Source organism: Theropithecus gelada, chromosome 2 (assembly GCF_003255815.1).
Source record: "Theropithecus gelada isolate Dixy chromosome 2, Tgel_1.0, whole genome shotgun sequence".
In the NCBI taxonomy this organism is placed as follows: domain Eukaryota; kingdom Metazoa; phylum Chordata; class Mammalia; order Primates; family Cercopithecidae; genus Theropithecus; species Theropithecus gelada.
In genome coordinates, this window is record NC_037669.1 from 49,288,896 (window position 1) to 49,304,593 (window position 15,698).

Here is a 15,698-nt window from a genome sequence, read left to right on the forward strand (position 1 = left end):
GACGGATGGACATGGAGAAATGGGGGGAGTGGGGTTTGAGGAGACACAGAGGCAGAGGGAGGAAGAGGGGACAGAGATGCAGTGGGAGGAGGCCTGGTCAGTTAGGGCCCTGGCTGTGCCTGGGCCACCCCCTCCCCGCCATCAGGCCCCTGACTGCCTCACCGTGGGCTCCCGGCCAATGTGGTGGATGGCCATGGACACATTCTGCACCATGTGGAAACGCTCACCAGCCACCGTGATGGTCCTGCCGCCACTGCGGGGGACGGCAAAACCTATCAGTCCACCTGCAGCCCCAGAGAGCCTGGGGGAAGGGCAGGGTGCCAGTCTTACCTGACAGGGCTGCGGCGGGGATTGATGGCCGTGATGACTGGGTTCTGCATGTACCAGAAAGTGAGGTTGCCGTGCACGCAGCCCCGACGCTCGAAGCGCACACACACAGGCACCGGAGCCGGCAGGGCCCCCTCAGGCATGGTGCAGGTGATGCTGGTGTCTGTGCGCCTTGGGGGAGCAGCAGATTATCAGCAGGGCCTGCCTCCTGCTGCTCACCCACCGCCAATGCCCCTGAGACCTGGGGCACAGGCCCATGCACTTGGCCTGGGGTTCAAGGTCTCCTTGACTGGTCCCAACTCATCTTAGCACCTAGCTGTTTCCTTATACTTCCAAATTCTGCCCCATCCCACCTCCTCCGGGAAGCCTTCCCAGGTCTTCTCTCCCACCTCCACCCCTGGTGAAGCCTCCCTCCCTAGATCCCTGAAGGCACTGACTTTTCTCCCAATCCCACTGGATGTTCCTACTTCCTGTGGGTGTGTCTGCCCTTCCCTTGAGGGCTATGTTGTGCTCCTCTTGGTGTCCAAGCAATGCCCATTAGTAGGGTCTGGTAAACAATAAGTGCATAATAAAGACAAAGGTGTTTCGCCAAGAGACTCCAACCACACCCCTGCCACTCACCACACCCCTGGGCCAGCCAGAAGATCTGAATGTGTGCAATCAACACCATTCTCATTACAGCTATCACTTATGGAGCATCTACTGTATACCTAGCACAAAGCCCTTCTTCCAATTACTGGTACTATTCTTGACAGCTGAGGAAACTGAGGCTCAGAGAGAAGTGGCTTGGCTTAGGGGACACAGCCAATGAAGACTCAGGTGAGGCTTGGCTCAAGGATGTCACCTCCAGCCCACCAGCCCCCAAGCCCGTTGATTTCTCTGGACTAGAAGGGGTGGGTCAGGCCCAGAGGCTTACATGAGCTCTGTGCAGGGGTCTGTGTCGTTCACCAGGACCTGGAGCTCAGAGCCTACATGGAGGTCATTCCCGTGGATGGTGATCCTGGTGCCTCCGGCCTTGGGGCCCATGGGAGGCTCCAGGGAGTGGACCAGGGGCAGCTGTGGGAGGAAGGCAGGTGTTTGGGCCTTGGGCCAGCCCCCCGGGAGCGTGCGTGCTGGGCAGGTGGGACAGTGGGCTGTAGCCCCCCTTACCACGTAGGAGAAGCGGTCCCGGGACTTGCCCTCCTTAGAGGCGTTCACAGTCACTATGTCTGAGAGTGGCCCTGGGGCTGGCCCCGTGACACACACAATCCTGAGGGGAGGTGCTGTGGTCAGTGGGAGCGGCCAGCAGTCCTCAGCCCCCATGGCCACCCTGGAGCCAGGCTCAGGGATTGCCCCATTCCATGCCACACCACACTTCCAATGCCTTCTATGTATAATTTACCCCATGAGTTTCCCACAGTTCTGCAACTATAAGACAAGGGGCTGGGACAAGACGGTCTCTGATCATGAGAACGTCTGCTGGGCTGGTAGATGACGGCTCTTCCACATGCCAGACGCACGGCCTCCCGAAAGGAAAGCCAGCTCAGTCTCTGCTCATGCATGTTTCCTAGGACCCCTCTGGGCCAGTCACAGATCTCTAAACCATGCCAGTAGCCCCAGCATTTTTAATTTTAAATGATTTTCCTCAGAGCAAGGCTTAGGTGGAAGAAGGGCTGGGCTAGGGCAGCCTGTGAGAGCTTCCCAGAGGAGCTGGCATCAGAGCCAGAGCTGGAAGGATAAAGCAGATGCCCCAAGCAGAAATGGCAGGATGTGTGGTGGGAATGGCTTCGGCACAGTCCCCGAGACCACGAAGCAACAGGCTTCCAGAAAGCAGCAGAGTGAGGACGGAGGATGGGGAGGGAGGGGTGAGGACAGAGCAGAGGCTGGCACTGTGGGAGAGGGTGGGTGGGGGCACCGTGGCTACTCACTCCTCCGACACCGTGTATCTGTCAGGCAGTGGCTCACAGGCCACACCACCAATCCACACGCCGTGGGCCACGTCACTGAGCCGCCGGCCCAGGTTCCTGCCTCGGATGGTCAGCAGGGTCCCGCCATCCAACGGGCCACTCAGGGGCTCAATCTGCCAGGTGACCCGAGAGAGGGGCGAATGGGGTCTGAGGCTGGAGGCCAGCAGGCTTCTGCCCACAGTCACAGGCACCCAGCAGGGCACGGGCATGCTTAAAGGAAGGTCTGGGGGCTCAGGTGGGGCTGGGGCAGTGGCCACTTGGCAGGTCACTGTGCTGCCAAGGAGGATATGTGTGTGCATTACTGAGCCCATGTGGGCCCGGGGATGTTACTTAGGGGTTCTCCTGGAGGATGCTGAGGTCAGCTTCCAGGGGCAATGTCTGGTCATGTCATTGGTGGCTTTAGTGATCATGGTTTCCCCAAAGCTAACAACGTTCAGCCCTCGGTGTTTCCTCCACGCCACACTTCCAATGCCTTCTATAATTTACTCATTTCCTTATTTATTACTGTCCACCTCCCCCACTGAAACGTCAGCTCTGTGAGGCAGAGCACTTCCTTTTGTTCACAGGTGATACTGCACCCATAAGCCGGTGTATGTGCTGGTGTTCGAGTCCCCAGGGAGTGGGACGCTTGTGGACGCTGCCTATGAGCTGTGCCGGAGTATGGGTGCCACGTGCCTCCACTGGGCGTGCTTACCGCGCGGATCTCGGGGGCAGGGCAGGTGCCAGGCATGGGCTGCAGGGGCCCCCGCAGGCGGCAGCCGTCGCTCCACACACACAGGTGACCCAGGTCCTCGCGGCCCAGGCACTGGGAACAGTCGGGGCTGCCCGTGGCACAGTTATAGACCACGACTGGGGAGACACGGGGCAGCTCGGTCAGCCCCGCTCTGTAGTGCATGCCCCATCACCGCTGTCCCCTCCACACTCAACAGCTGTCAAGAGGTCTGCACCCCATCATTGTGGTGTCCCACCCAGAGGAAGTCCTGGTTCTGGGCGTCAGGATCCTGTGAGGTTCTTAGCCCCTTCCCCAAACCCCGGGGCCTGTGCTGAGCACAGTGCAGCCCCGGCCTCACTGATTTCCTTCCCCTCACAGAGACTCAGCTGGGAGCCTGGGGTCAGCCTCACTTTACACAGAAGAGGCTGAGGCTCAGAGAGGAGGGACTCGCCCGAGCTCACAAGGCCTGTGGGTGTCACAGCCAGATCCCACCCAGGCCACAGTGGGTCTGATCACTCCCGGCAGGGCCGCAGGCACGATGCCAGGGACCCCTGAGTAATGTGGGCTATGAGGACTTGGGGGCTTCAAACCCTCCAAGTAGCTCAAGGAGGAGGGCAGGGAGGGTTCTCTGGGGCCTTGGGTGTGCAGGGCCATTCTGGGACCTTCATGGTGGGAATCTGGAGGGCACCACGTCCACCAGGGATGCCTGAGACTCCCCATGAACAGAGGAGCCCCTGGAGAGTGGACCCAACACAGTCACAGCAACTGCAGAGCCGCCACTCGAGGGGTGCTGACCACACCCCAGATGCCACGTTCAAGGCTGGGCGAGCCCCGGCTCATCAGGTCCTTCCAAGCTCTGCAGAAGGACTATGTCCTCTTTTCTTTTTTTTTCTTTTTTTTTTTTTGAGACGGAGTCTCGCTCCGTCGCCCAGGCTGGAGTGCAGTAGCTGGATCTCAGCTCACTGCAAGCTCCGCCTCCCGGGTTCATGCCATTCTCCTGCCTCAGCCTCCCGAGTAGCTGGGACTACAGGCGCCCACCACCTCGCCCGGCTAGGTTTTTGTATTTTTTAGTAGAGACGGGGTTTCACCGTGTTAGCCAGCATGGTCTCAATCTCCTGACCTCGTGATCCGCCTGTCTCGGCCTCCCAAAGTGCTGGGATTACAGGCTTGAGCCACCGCGCCTGGCCTGTGTCCTCTTTTCTATGGGAACAATCAGGCCCAGGAAGGCAAGGGAAAGTATGCATGGAGACCCCAAGGCCTAGAGCCTGGCATGGCATGGCAGGGCTGGGATATAAGGCTCTGTGTGTGCTGGGGAACAATGGGGTGGGACATCTGCAGCTTTGGGGCAACCACTGGAATGAGTCGCACAAGGCCGAGCCCCACCCACCACACTGAGGCCATGTGGGGTGGGTGGGGGTGCCCACCTGTCATGGGCTCAGGGCTGTCCAGGAATCGGGCTGGCCGCCCCTTTAGTTGGAGGCTGAGTGGGAACACCTGGCTCTTCTGGGTCGTGTGCAGCTGCAAAAGGGCGGAAAAGAGCATAGGGGGCATGGGTAGTGCCTGGGGTTCTGCTGGGGATGGGTGTCATGGAGGCAGATGAAGTGGGGGCTGCTGGGGATGGGGGAACCAGAAGGCAGAGAGAGGCAGGGTGGGGTGAGAGGTACAGCATCTGGACTTATGCAGGCCCGTCCTCCACCCATGCTGGAGTCACCCCACTCACCACCACCTGGTCACAGCGTACAGCAGACTCATTCACCCACACAGCCTCGAAGATCTCCTCCAGCCCAAAACTACACTCCAGGGCTGCACCCTGTAGGAAACAGGGAGTGGGAAGCGGGTTTGAGGAGAGCCAAGCCAGCACGTGTCGCCCTCTAACTCAAGCAGGACACCATGGGCTCCTGTTGAGAAAAGTGGGCTTGGTTGAACTGTCAGACCTTTGCCCGGGCTGTCCCATCCCCCAAAATCCCCTTCCCGGCCATCACATCCAATGTTTGAGGGAGGCAAGCAGTGCAGGAATGCCAAGGACTTTGGCCTCATGCTCTCAGCACCACTAAAAGCCTCTCCAGCACCCCCAGTGATCTAACCAAGAGGGCCTTGTATTCAGTTCCTAAGGCTCCACTCCCAGCGGGGTTCCCCTGCTCTTCGAGCCTTCCCATCTCCCATCCTGCCCTACCAGGCCCTGCCCAGACATGCCCTGACACCCAACACGGCCAGGCTCCCCTGCCCCGGCCTTTGCCCGAGCCCTCCCCTAACCTGAACAGCTGCCTCCCTTTCTACCACCCAGCAAAGCTCAACACAGCCCTCAGAATCCAGCTTAAAAGCCCCCTGTTCTGAAGCCTTCCCAGATGCTCCCCTCAAATCAAAGGGGTGTACCTCACTCAATCCTCATTCATTCCCTCAGCAGCAACTATTCAGGTGTCTGCTACGACGCTCCTAGAGCCGCCCCAAACCCTGTGTGCCAGGCACCACCCTTAGCCCCTTGCCTGGCTGTTGACCTGTCCCCTCAACAACCGGGGAGGGTCAGGGCTGGGCCTCGGCCTCTCTGACACCACCCCCAAGGGCAGCAGAAAGCAGCTGAAGAGCCCCGGTCTGGGTTCAAACCCCACCTCTGCATTTCCCAGCTGTGTGACCTCATGCAAGTCGCTCCCCTTCTCTGAGGCTTGGTTTTCCTGGACAATGGGAATAGGGTTGCTGGGAAAACTGGAGATTGTGTACCTCAGGGGGTGCACACTGTAGGGGCCTAATATGTGCTTGCTATTATTAGTATGCAGGAGGTATCCAATAACGTTTGTGTCATGAGGTTCAGTTCCCCAGGCTCATCTGGCCCTCTCAGGAGCAGCACCAATACATACTTGCTGAGTGAACAGACTCAGGTTTTGTGTATTATGCCAAGCCCCCAGCCAGCCGCGTGGCAGAGCTTCCTGTTTATGTCCCTGTGGCTGGCAGATGTGACACCCTGAGGACAGTGCAGGTCAACCTCCCTGCTTCTGGGGTCCCAGCCCGGAAGCTAATACAGGAAAGTGGCTGCTGACGGGGCCAAAAGTCTGTTTTGTGCCCTGCCACGCTGAGCTGGAGACAGGTCCCTCCTCTGAGTCCTCAGCCACCTCAGAACAGCACACCCAGCCTGTCCCAGGGCTCCCCAGGATATAGGCTCAGCGAACAGGCCCCCACCGCTGGGCCTGCCTTCGGTATTCTAGGAGCAGGCCCCGGGGGGGGCAGGAGGGCAGCCGCCCCTGCAGCTCGGTCAGAGTGGAGACTGCCCCACCACACAGCTGGGAAGAATTGGCAGGACTCAAGTCAGGCCCACACCTCCCCATCCCAGGCGCCCATGGCCCAGGGGCAGAGCCATCCTGCCCACCCGCCCAGTCCCCTAGCTGCTCCTGGAGGTGCTTGCCCCAACTCTTGCAGGGTGGGGCTTGAGGGATGAGGGCAGGCCCCACCCTAGCCCTCCCAGAGCTCCAGCCCCTGCCACGAGGCTTCCCGACACATCCCAGATGCCGGGCACGTGGTCCCCACGTGTGAGAGCCCTCACGGGCCTCAGCTCCTCCACGGAAGTAACAGATGGCGAGTTCCAAGGAGCTGGGAAGGGGGGTGGCTGGCACGCCTCCAGGACTCGTCAACGCTTCTCACCCAGGACGCGCCTCCAGGAGGGGTCCAGAAAGGAGTTGCGTCCCCCACCCCGAGACCAGATGGTGGGGGCGGGGCTAGTTGCAAAGACGAGCACTGGATGGGGAGTCCAGGGCTAAGGACAAGTTCAGCTCTGTGCTGTGTGATCTGGCATCATCTACTTTTCCTTCCTGGGTCTCATCTTCCCCATCTGGACAATGGGGAACGGGGTGACCGAGGGGTTCTCTAGTTATTTTGCAGGGAAGACATGGAAGCCACCCACGGGGCAGTGGGCTTGGTGGTGGGTGGGTGTGTCCAGCATCACAGCTCAGGCTAAGGGAGGACAGGATAGGGCACAACACGGGCAGTGTCCACCCTCCGGCTACAGCACGGGGCAGGAGAGCCTGGGGGCACTGCCTTTCCCTTGGCAGCTGCTGGCCCCCGGCTTTCCCCCTTGGCCTGGCCCTCACCACTTCCTCTTCCTGCAGCCCCATGCAGTCAGAGTGAGGCTTCCTCACGCAGAATGTGGAAACTCAGAGAAAGAAAAGCAAAGCCCACACAGGTGCCAAAGCACTGCAGTGGGCCCAGAGCAGGGGTCACACCGGGACATGGGGGCAGTTAGTGGCCTGCATGCTCCCTGGCCTCCTCCTGGCCCCACCCGGCGCTGGCCTGACCTCTACTTACCTGGAAAAAGGCAGTGTTGGCCAGAGGCACCAGGATGTTCTGGGAGCCACCCGTGGGCACGGGCGCCAGGGGTGAGAGCAGGGTCCGGGGGCAATCCTGAGGGCTCTGTAGAGGAAACAGGAGGAGAGGGTGACACGGGGGCATTTCAGAGAAGAGGCAGGAGGACTCACTGCACCCCAGCCTGCCCAGTGCGGTCCTGCTTTCCTGGGGAGAAAACACTAGTCATTCAGTCCTAACGGCCACCACCCTGGCCCCGTGCCTCCCAACCACCACCGCCTGCCATCCTATGGGCAGGTCACATCGGCCCTGTTTAAAGATGAGGAAGGTGGGCACAGGCAGATGGGATAACCCGCCCAGTGGTGGGGCCAGTTTCCTCCATGAGTGTTCCCTGGCCTCAGAGGAGGCTGGGAGGCTGAGCTCCAGGCCCAGCTCCTTCCTGTCTCTGGGCCTCATCTTTCCCAATAGTAGAACAGGGAGGCTGCACCCACTCCCTGAGATGCCCCCAGGGCTGAAACTCCAGCTTCCTGACTGACCCGTGTTAAGCGATTCAGAAAAGAGAAACCCTGGGCTTCCAAAGAGCCCATAGGAAAGGCACAGGGAGGGCTCCAAACACCAAGAGGACATTTCAGAGGGCCAGGTACCACCAGTCCGCAGGGAACACCCCTCCCCACAGCCCGGGTACAAGTCACAGCCTCTGGGTGAAGGTGCCAGCCCCAGGAAGGGCCCCAGGCTCATGGGGGGACAGCACATGGTTGGCCCTTGTTTGGCGGTGGAGTTACTGAGGCCTGGCAGAGCAGCTGCTTCAGGGAAGGAAGGAAGTGGGGAGGAGGGAGGGAAAGAAAGAAGGAAGGAGGAATGAAGGATGGAAGGGAGGGAGGGAGGGGAGATTCTGAGCCTCCAAGAGCAGTGAGCTGCCTGAGGGCGGAGGACAGGGCTGGCCCCTGAAGCCCAGGTGTCTGACTCTGGAGGGGCAGAGACCAGGGGCAGGGCTGTTCCCGCCACGTCCACCTTAGTGACTGCTCTGAGCTGGGAGGTATGGATTCCCCAACCTGCCCTGTGTCCTCCAGCTTTGGTGGCCCCAGTGAGCCATTCCTGCCTCCTCCTGCTCCCGAATCTGACCTGCTGGGACCATGAGCAGCGCAGGACTGGGGACCCTGGAGCAGCCACACCCATGCCAAGGGGCCTCCAACCACCCTTCAGCCCAGGGACTTCCTACTCTGCCCTCCTTCCCAAGGCTGGCTGTGGAAGGATCTGGGTTAGAATCAGGCCAGAAAGCAAAAGTGCCCATGGGCCACGTGGCATGAGGTCACCCAGCCAGGCCAAAGGCCTTGGCACAAAATATGAGAGGTTTCTTTATTCTACATCAGATGAGGGCAGGACAGGGACTGATTCCCCTCAGGGACCCCAGCCCAAAAGCGAACCTCGAGGGGATGCAAATGCCAACAACAAGAACTGGTGATGACAAAACGCTAATAACAGCAGCAGCCGCCAGCCCATCCGGCCCTCCCTCTGCCAGCACCGTTCTGAGCACTTCGCACTCTAAAATTCACCAAATTCCACTGCCAACAACCCTAGGAGGTAGACATTATCATTACACCCATTTTACAGAATAGGAAACTGAGGCACACAGAAGCAAAGCAGTTTGCCTACAGTGGAACGGGCAACACAGGAACGCTCCAGTCGTCCAGACCATTTGCTGACCACAAGACCAGAGTGGGGACTTCCCTTAGGGACAGGGCCTGGTGCAAACCTCAGGGGCCTTGGCTAGAGAAGCAGCATAGCCAGGCCCGGGTGCTGCTGGCTCCCTATGCCAGAACAGACAAGCCATTGACCTTCTCCGGGCCTCCGTGTTCCTACCAAGGAGGGGCCCTCTCTAGGCAAGCCCCCAGACGGAGCCAGCCCCAGGCCCCCTGCAGACCACAGGCTGCCCTGTGCTGTGTGTAAACTCCACAGAATCCCAGGGCATGGAACCCACATGCCTCGGAGCCACTGCCAGGTCTGCACTGCAGCTGCTTTGCAGCTGGCTAGGGCCCAGCCTCTGTCCTCCTGGCCCCAGCCCACCAGTGCGTAGGTGCTGATATGGGGCTGAGGCGTGACAGGGCAGGAGGTGCTCTCACAAGAGGGTCCCCACAGTGAATGATGTGCGACCACCCCTGAGGGTCACCCCACTGCCCTTGGCCGCTTGTAACCTGTGGCCAGGTGGATGCTCACCCCCATTCTAGAGAACCGAGGCTGAAGGAGTCCTCACAGCTCTCGCAAAGCCTCTCCTAAACTCCAGCGGGGAGAACTGGTGTCTCAAACCATCAGGGCACTCAACTACCCAGGGACCCTGAATCCACCTGGCCTGGTCCCTCCCTACCTCTTTGTACCCCCAGGGGCCCCACAATTGCCCCCATGTTCCTACCACCCCACTCTCTCCACTGGCCCCTAATGATCACCCACCCCTATGAGTGGTCCTTGGGAAGCCACCCCCAGGGAAGCTACCTCACCCCTCAGGCACCTGCAAATGGGGTGCACATCCACCTTCCTCCCTGCCTCCCCCAAAGCTGGAGCCCTCCTTCCAGCATCCTCTACTTCCCATGTCTTTCATGTGGGGACCATGAGGGACAATGGAAACGTGACAGGAAGCTCAGGCCCTAGCACCTCCCTTCCCAGGGACACTTCTCCCAGCTCCCGAGGGGCCAGGTGGTGTGCAGACCCTGCTGCCCGCTGTCCACACAGAGACCACAGCGCCACTATGACCAACTGGCACTTCATTAAATGCCAAATTAAGCATCAGTTCAGAGCCTCCTGCAGGCCCGGGGCAGCCTCTTCTGCTAGTTACTGTAATTCTCAGACCGGCTTCCTCCATGCCTCCACCCCAGCTCCTGGCCTGAAGAACTGCAGACCTGGGGGATAGCCATCTGACGGGACGCTGCCATGGAACTCCCTCCCAGGGGGTGAGCTCCTGTGCCTCTCTCAAGACCCAGCACACAGGTCCCCTCTCAAGAGAAGTGCTCTCTGGCCACCCACACAGAGTGGCCGTCAGTTCCCAAGGTGCATGGTGGCTCTGTAGTGGGCATCTACTATGTGCCAAGTATAGAGCTGGTGCCTTACGGGCATAATTCCAGATCCCCACCAAATCCTTCAGGCAGGCCCATTTTATAACTGGGGAAACAGAGGCACAGAGAGATTCAGTAGCTTCCCTAGGATCACACGGCCACAGCTCACACCTGAGGCTCTTGGCTCGTGATGGCAGGACTAGTCCAACTTGGTTCTTTCCCAGGGCCCCGTACTGACTAAGGCATACAGCAGGCACTCAATAAATGCTGAATGAACTGCGACGAGGCTGGGTCCTCCTCACACCCCTTAAGTTAGAGCACAAGGAGCAGGCTGCTGCCCAGCATCATCCCACACTGCCATCACCGAGCCCCTGATGTGTACACAGCCCTGGGCTGGGGGCTGGAAGGAAGAGACGTGATTGAGATGGGGTCCCCAAACAAGAGCAGGAGTCCTAGTGGGGCCTCAACTGTGGAATTTGGGGGTCCAGGAGCCGCTCAGGGCTCCCGCATGGTTTAGCTGCACAGACTCCACTAGGCCCTCCTCCAGTGCTGGAAGCCCCCCCAGCCATGCTCCTCTTTGAATTAAGCACAGCCCCTGCCAGGCTCTTCAAAGCAGTTATGGGGCTCAGGCGGGAGGTGCTGTGTGCTGTGAGCGAGCAGGGGATTCCAGGCTGAGGCCACGGAGCCCCCTCCTTAGCACCTGCCAGGGTAGACAGGGCTTCAGGGATTCCTGAGAAGATTCTCTGAGCCCAGTGCAGAGGCTGGGGCTGCAGAGGCTCTGGGTGCTGGGGCTGCTTCCCCAGGATGTGTGCCCAGGGTGGGGCCCCAGTGACCTTCTGCAGGGAGCCAGGGCACCAGGTGCCATGTTGGCTATCTCAGTTGTGTCATCTGGAAAATGGGCAGGACCAGCCTTTTCCTGGAGAGATGAGCTACAGGAGCCCTGGTGCTCTACTCCAGCCACCCACAGCCCTGATATGGGCCAGGTCTGAGAGGGGACAAGCTGGGATTTCAGGACCCTGGCACATCCCACCTGGCTAGGCCTCATCACCCCACCCAAGGTCCCAGGCATCCCATTTGGCCATCCTGACATGGACTGTAGTGGCCTTAGAGGCTTCCTGGGCAAAGGTGACAGGACACCTGGAAAGTGAACACATCTCAGAAACCAACCAGGGGCGAGGTATGTGGCACGTCCATTTTTACTTTATCTTTACACTAAAAAGCCTAGATTGATCCATTTTTACATTTCTTCCTCTTGCTCACGCCCCATTTAACTGATTAAACCCAGCCACCATGCAGTGCCAGGGCAGGCATGGCCCCCGACGAGCACAGAGTCAGACTGAAGGGTCCTAGGGACTGACATGAGCAAGAGGACCCGGGAGCGTGCGGTTTCTGAGGCCAGCCCATCCTCCCTGTCCAGGGACAGCTGCAGCACCACCCACCCTTGGGACGCCACTGCTGGTGCAGAAACCCAGGCAGGGCCCTTTCCACCCAGTTCCTGATTTTCACAAGAGGGGAGAATATGGGCTCCAGGGGCAGAGGGACTTGGATTAAGGCCCAAGTCTGGTACTGCCTGGGTGGGTGACCTTAAATGAATCACCTCCACAGGCCTTGAGGACAAATGCCCTGAACACCTAGGGTTGTTGAAATGGTCTTCCTACTGCAGGTGGGGGTGTAAACTGGCTCAGACTTTCTGGAAGGCAGTTGAGTTCAAGATGTAAAACTATGGCCACACTATCACTCCAACAGGTCATTTCTAAGAAGTGGTCTTCAGGGAATCATCAAGGATATGCATAGTGCCCTGGCTATATCAAAATGCAAAAAGAGGAAGTAATCAGTATGTCCAGCTATAGGTGGGTTAAATGCACCGTGGTATGTGATGAGCCCCACATAGGTGTTAAAACCAAACCTACGGAGCAATATGCAAGGGCATGGAAACACTCTCAACATGTGAAGTTTTTTAAAAAAAGGTAACGAAACGGCAGAGGCGGACGGGCCCCCTAACCTGGCTTACCGTGGGGTTTGGTGAGGCCTCGCACCGAGACTGGTTGGAGACACAGGAGTGCTGCTGGCTGCACCAGAAACAGGGCCACTGTGCCGAGAGGCAGCTGGTACAGCTGGAAGACAAGGAGGCCCCTCAACTCCTGGTTCCCCACCCCTCACCTCATCCCTGTCCCAAGAACTGGAACCAGAAGGCAGATCCCAGCACAGGGAAAGGTCTTTCTCGTCATCGGAGCTGCGGGAAAGACAGGGTCTTTAAGGTAGTGAGCTGCCTGTACAAGAGGTATACAAAGCAGAGTCAAAAGAGATGGGGCCTTTAGGAGACTAAACTGAGTATAATCAAAGCACTTTGCCCTGTCCTACCTGGCTGTCCACAGAGGCCAGGCATCAGGCAGTATGCATTTATTGCAGAATGAATAAATGTGCTGGTGAATGAACAACTGAGGGGCCTGTCTACTCTATGATGCTATGATTTTCCTTCCCCGGGCCCCCTGAGAGCAAAGACCCTTCCTAGGGATGCGTTCCTCCCTCCACCACCTGGAGGCAAGCCCCCATGCCACTCACGCTGTGTGGGGGTACACTTGTGCAGTGCGGCTGCAGTCGTAGATGGTGAAATTGGCCTTGACGATGTTCCGCCCATTGACCCTCACAGACATCTCGACGGTCACGTGGTCTGGAATGGATGGGGAGCCAGGGAGAGGACATGGGGGCAGGGGATTGCCACCAACATCATAAGCTGTGACCTCTGGCCCCCTGCCATCCCCATGCCTGAGAGTCCACCGTTCTGCCCCTCCGGGGCTGTGCCAACAGCAGAGCGTGCTTACCCTGGTTGGGGGGGAAGGGTGGAAACCGGTCCCTCGGCAGGAGGTTGCAGTAGGCGATCTGGTGACCAAAGGCAGGGCCTGGGACCCGAGCCACAGTGCGGATGTTTTTCCCATAGTCACAGGCCATCTCCATGCCACTGAGGCTGGGCAGGCTGCCCGAGATCTGCAGGATCATGCCCTGGGGGCAAGGAACCCTCAGCTCTGGGGGCCCAGGATACGCTCCTCACAGCCTGCCCCAGGGCTGTGCACCAACCCGAGATCTGGCACTGCCTGAATGTCCCCTGGGGGAGGGGGTAGTGGTGGCCAGGACTCAGGGCTAGAGGACTATGCCCTACATGTGACCCTCTGAGCCTCAGTTTCACCAGCTGCAAAATGAAACATCATCTTACAGTGGTCAAGAAGGCTCTGCATGATCTGGCCCCCGTGACCTCTGACCCCATCTCCTAATACTCTCCAAAACAGCTGATCTTGTTTCTACCTCAGGGCCTTTGCACTGGCAGCTCCCTCCACCCAGACACTCTTTCCAGACGCTCACCCTGGCTCCCCTCCTGCATATTTTACCTGACCTGGCCTGAGATATCTGCACCCACAACCCGCTTCCCACCCCCATGCGCTTTTGTTTTCTCCACGGTACTTAGCATCACCTTCAGGTTTTATCTTGCCTATTCTCCTCCCTCACAAGCCTGGGGCTAGGGGTCTGTCTTGATCACTGATATGTCCCCAGAGTCTAGAGCTGTGCTTGGCACATAGTAGGTGTTCCATAATATTTGTTCAATGAATGAAATGACTGAATGAATGAGGGAAGGACTCTGTGATGTGTGATAATGGTGGGCCAGGGCAGAGGAGCCCCAGATGCCAAGCAGCTACAGGCCAGAGTCAGGCTGTCAGAGCCCTCCAGGGTGAAAAAAGAGGACCCCCATCCTCAGAGAAGTCACTGAGAGCCGGATGCACGAGCCCCAGACCTGTCTGAACCTCAGCTCCCACCCCTTGCCAGGGCCCAGAATCCCCCCACCGCCAAGGCTGCCTGCCAGAGCCCTCCTGGCACAAGCCGGGGGTAGACCCAGCCCCCTGCACTGCAGGTTTATCTGTTTCTGAGAAGGAGAAATTTCAGTCTGGCACCTGGTGGTCCCTCCCCTCATCCCCTGTTCTGGGAAAAGGTGGATGGGACTCATTGTCCTCCTAGCCTCCAACTGGTACCCTCCCTCCTGGGTCTCTGGAACCTGCCTCTTGAGTTTAGATTCCAGCCTACCACTCCCTAGCTGTGCGACCTGCAGCAAGTCATTTCACCGCTTGGTGCCTCAGTTTCCCCATCTGTAAAACGGGGATGTTAAAAGCATCTGCTTCATATGGTATGTGAGGCCTAACAGAGGTGGACGTCAAGCACAGAGCACGTGCCTGGCACTTACTAGTTGGTCAGGAAGGCCCAGTCATTGTCATTGTTCTCATTATTTGTCTTCAGGTCCTTGGGGCACCATGGGGGGGAGTCTCCACCTCTCGGGGCCTGGGTGCAGGGTGAAGGGAGGCTCCCTTCTGTGTCCCGAGTTGGGTCTTGCCTCCCCCAGGACTCACTGGGTACTCTTGGCGCACATCGATCTCAGCAGGCAGGACGGTCATGGCAGGACAGCGGCTGGGGCCCTCGCTGGCGCTGGTCCAGAAATGGTGCTGGCTGGAATTGGCACAGTCCTGCTGCAAGGTGCACCTGGGGCAGTACCATAGGGTCAGGACCGAGGTCGGCTCCTCCCACTCCCACAGCCCTCCTGGCCCAGGTGTTGCTGGTCTCCAGCCTCACCGCGTCTCCAGGGCACACCAGCCGCAGTAGGCGTCCGCCGCACCCACACAGTCCCCACAGGTGGAGTGCACGTTGCAGGCGGCGACCTTCACCCTGGCCATCTGGGGGAAGAGGTGGGAGCCCAGCTCAGTGAGACTGCCAGCCTCTCCCTTGGGGAGGCAGTACAGTCAGCATGGTGAGGGCCATGAAAGGCTGGGGAAACTGAAGGTCAACACTCTAATGGGGGAACATGGGAGACAAGGCTTCCCTGAAGAGGTGAGGTCCGTGTTGGGAGGCGCAGGACAAGGTGGAGTTAGCAGATAAGGGGGATGGAGGAAGAGGGTGCTCCTGGCAGAGGAATAGCATGTGCAAAGGCCAGGCAAGCAAGAGGGCTCAGCTGGTGCTGGGATGGCGTTGGGCTGGGGCTCTGGCCTCACCTGGTGGGATGTCATCAGATAAAGGTAACCGGAGTCTGCTGGGTCAAACTGCATGACATGGTGCACGGGCTCCCCGTAGGCCACAGTCACCACCCGCCTGCTCACCACCTGCATGCTCTCGTTCAGGTTGATCTGTTGGGGTAGTGGGCATCAGAGTGCTGGAGCCCATAGCAGGGGAGGCCAAACCCAGGGGACAACCTGAGCCAGGTCTGGGAGCTCCGCCTCCCCATCCTGTCTTGGACCCTTCAGGAGGGGTGGGAAATCACAGGTGTGCAGGAGAGGGCACTGGACCTGGCCTTGATGCTTCTGCCTTTGCTGTGCCCCCGCCAGGAGCTCCCTCTAGGCTCTTCTCCAG

General features: G+C 59.0%; 1 protein-coding gene across 1 annotated transcript in view; it reads right to left on the bottom strand.

Moving 5' to 3' along the window:
• Positions 1 to 15,698, bottom strand: part of PLXND1 (plexin D1) — a 52,626-nt gene that overhangs the window by 16,535 nt on the left and 20,393 nt on the right. The window contains exons 3-17 of the mRNA XM_025376855.1: positions 15,344 to 15,475; positions 14,928 to 15,028; positions 14,708 to 14,837; positions 13,139 to 13,316; positions 12,879 to 12,987; positions 12,328 to 12,430; positions 7,276 to 7,380; positions 4,706 to 4,795; positions 4,410 to 4,503; positions 2,968 to 3,122; positions 2,235 to 2,386; positions 1,477 to 1,576; positions 1,244 to 1,383; positions 331 to 498; positions 163 to 253 (exon numbers count right to left, since the gene is read on the bottom strand). Of these exons, the coding sequence (XP_025232640.1) occupies positions 163 to 253; positions 331 to 498; positions 1,244 to 1,383; positions 1,477 to 1,576; positions 2,235 to 2,386; positions 2,968 to 3,122; positions 4,410 to 4,503; positions 4,706 to 4,795; positions 7,276 to 7,380; positions 12,328 to 12,430; positions 12,879 to 12,987; positions 13,139 to 13,316; positions 14,708 to 14,837; positions 14,928 to 15,028; positions 15,344 to 15,475 (1,848 nt within the window). The remainder of the gene's footprint in view (positions 1 to 162; positions 254 to 330; positions 499 to 1,243; positions 1,384 to 1,476; positions 1,577 to 2,234; positions 2,387 to 2,967; positions 3,123 to 4,409; positions 4,504 to 4,705; positions 4,796 to 7,275; positions 7,381 to 12,327; positions 12,431 to 12,878; positions 12,988 to 13,138; positions 13,317 to 14,707; positions 14,838 to 14,927; positions 15,029 to 15,343; positions 15,476 to 15,698) is intronic.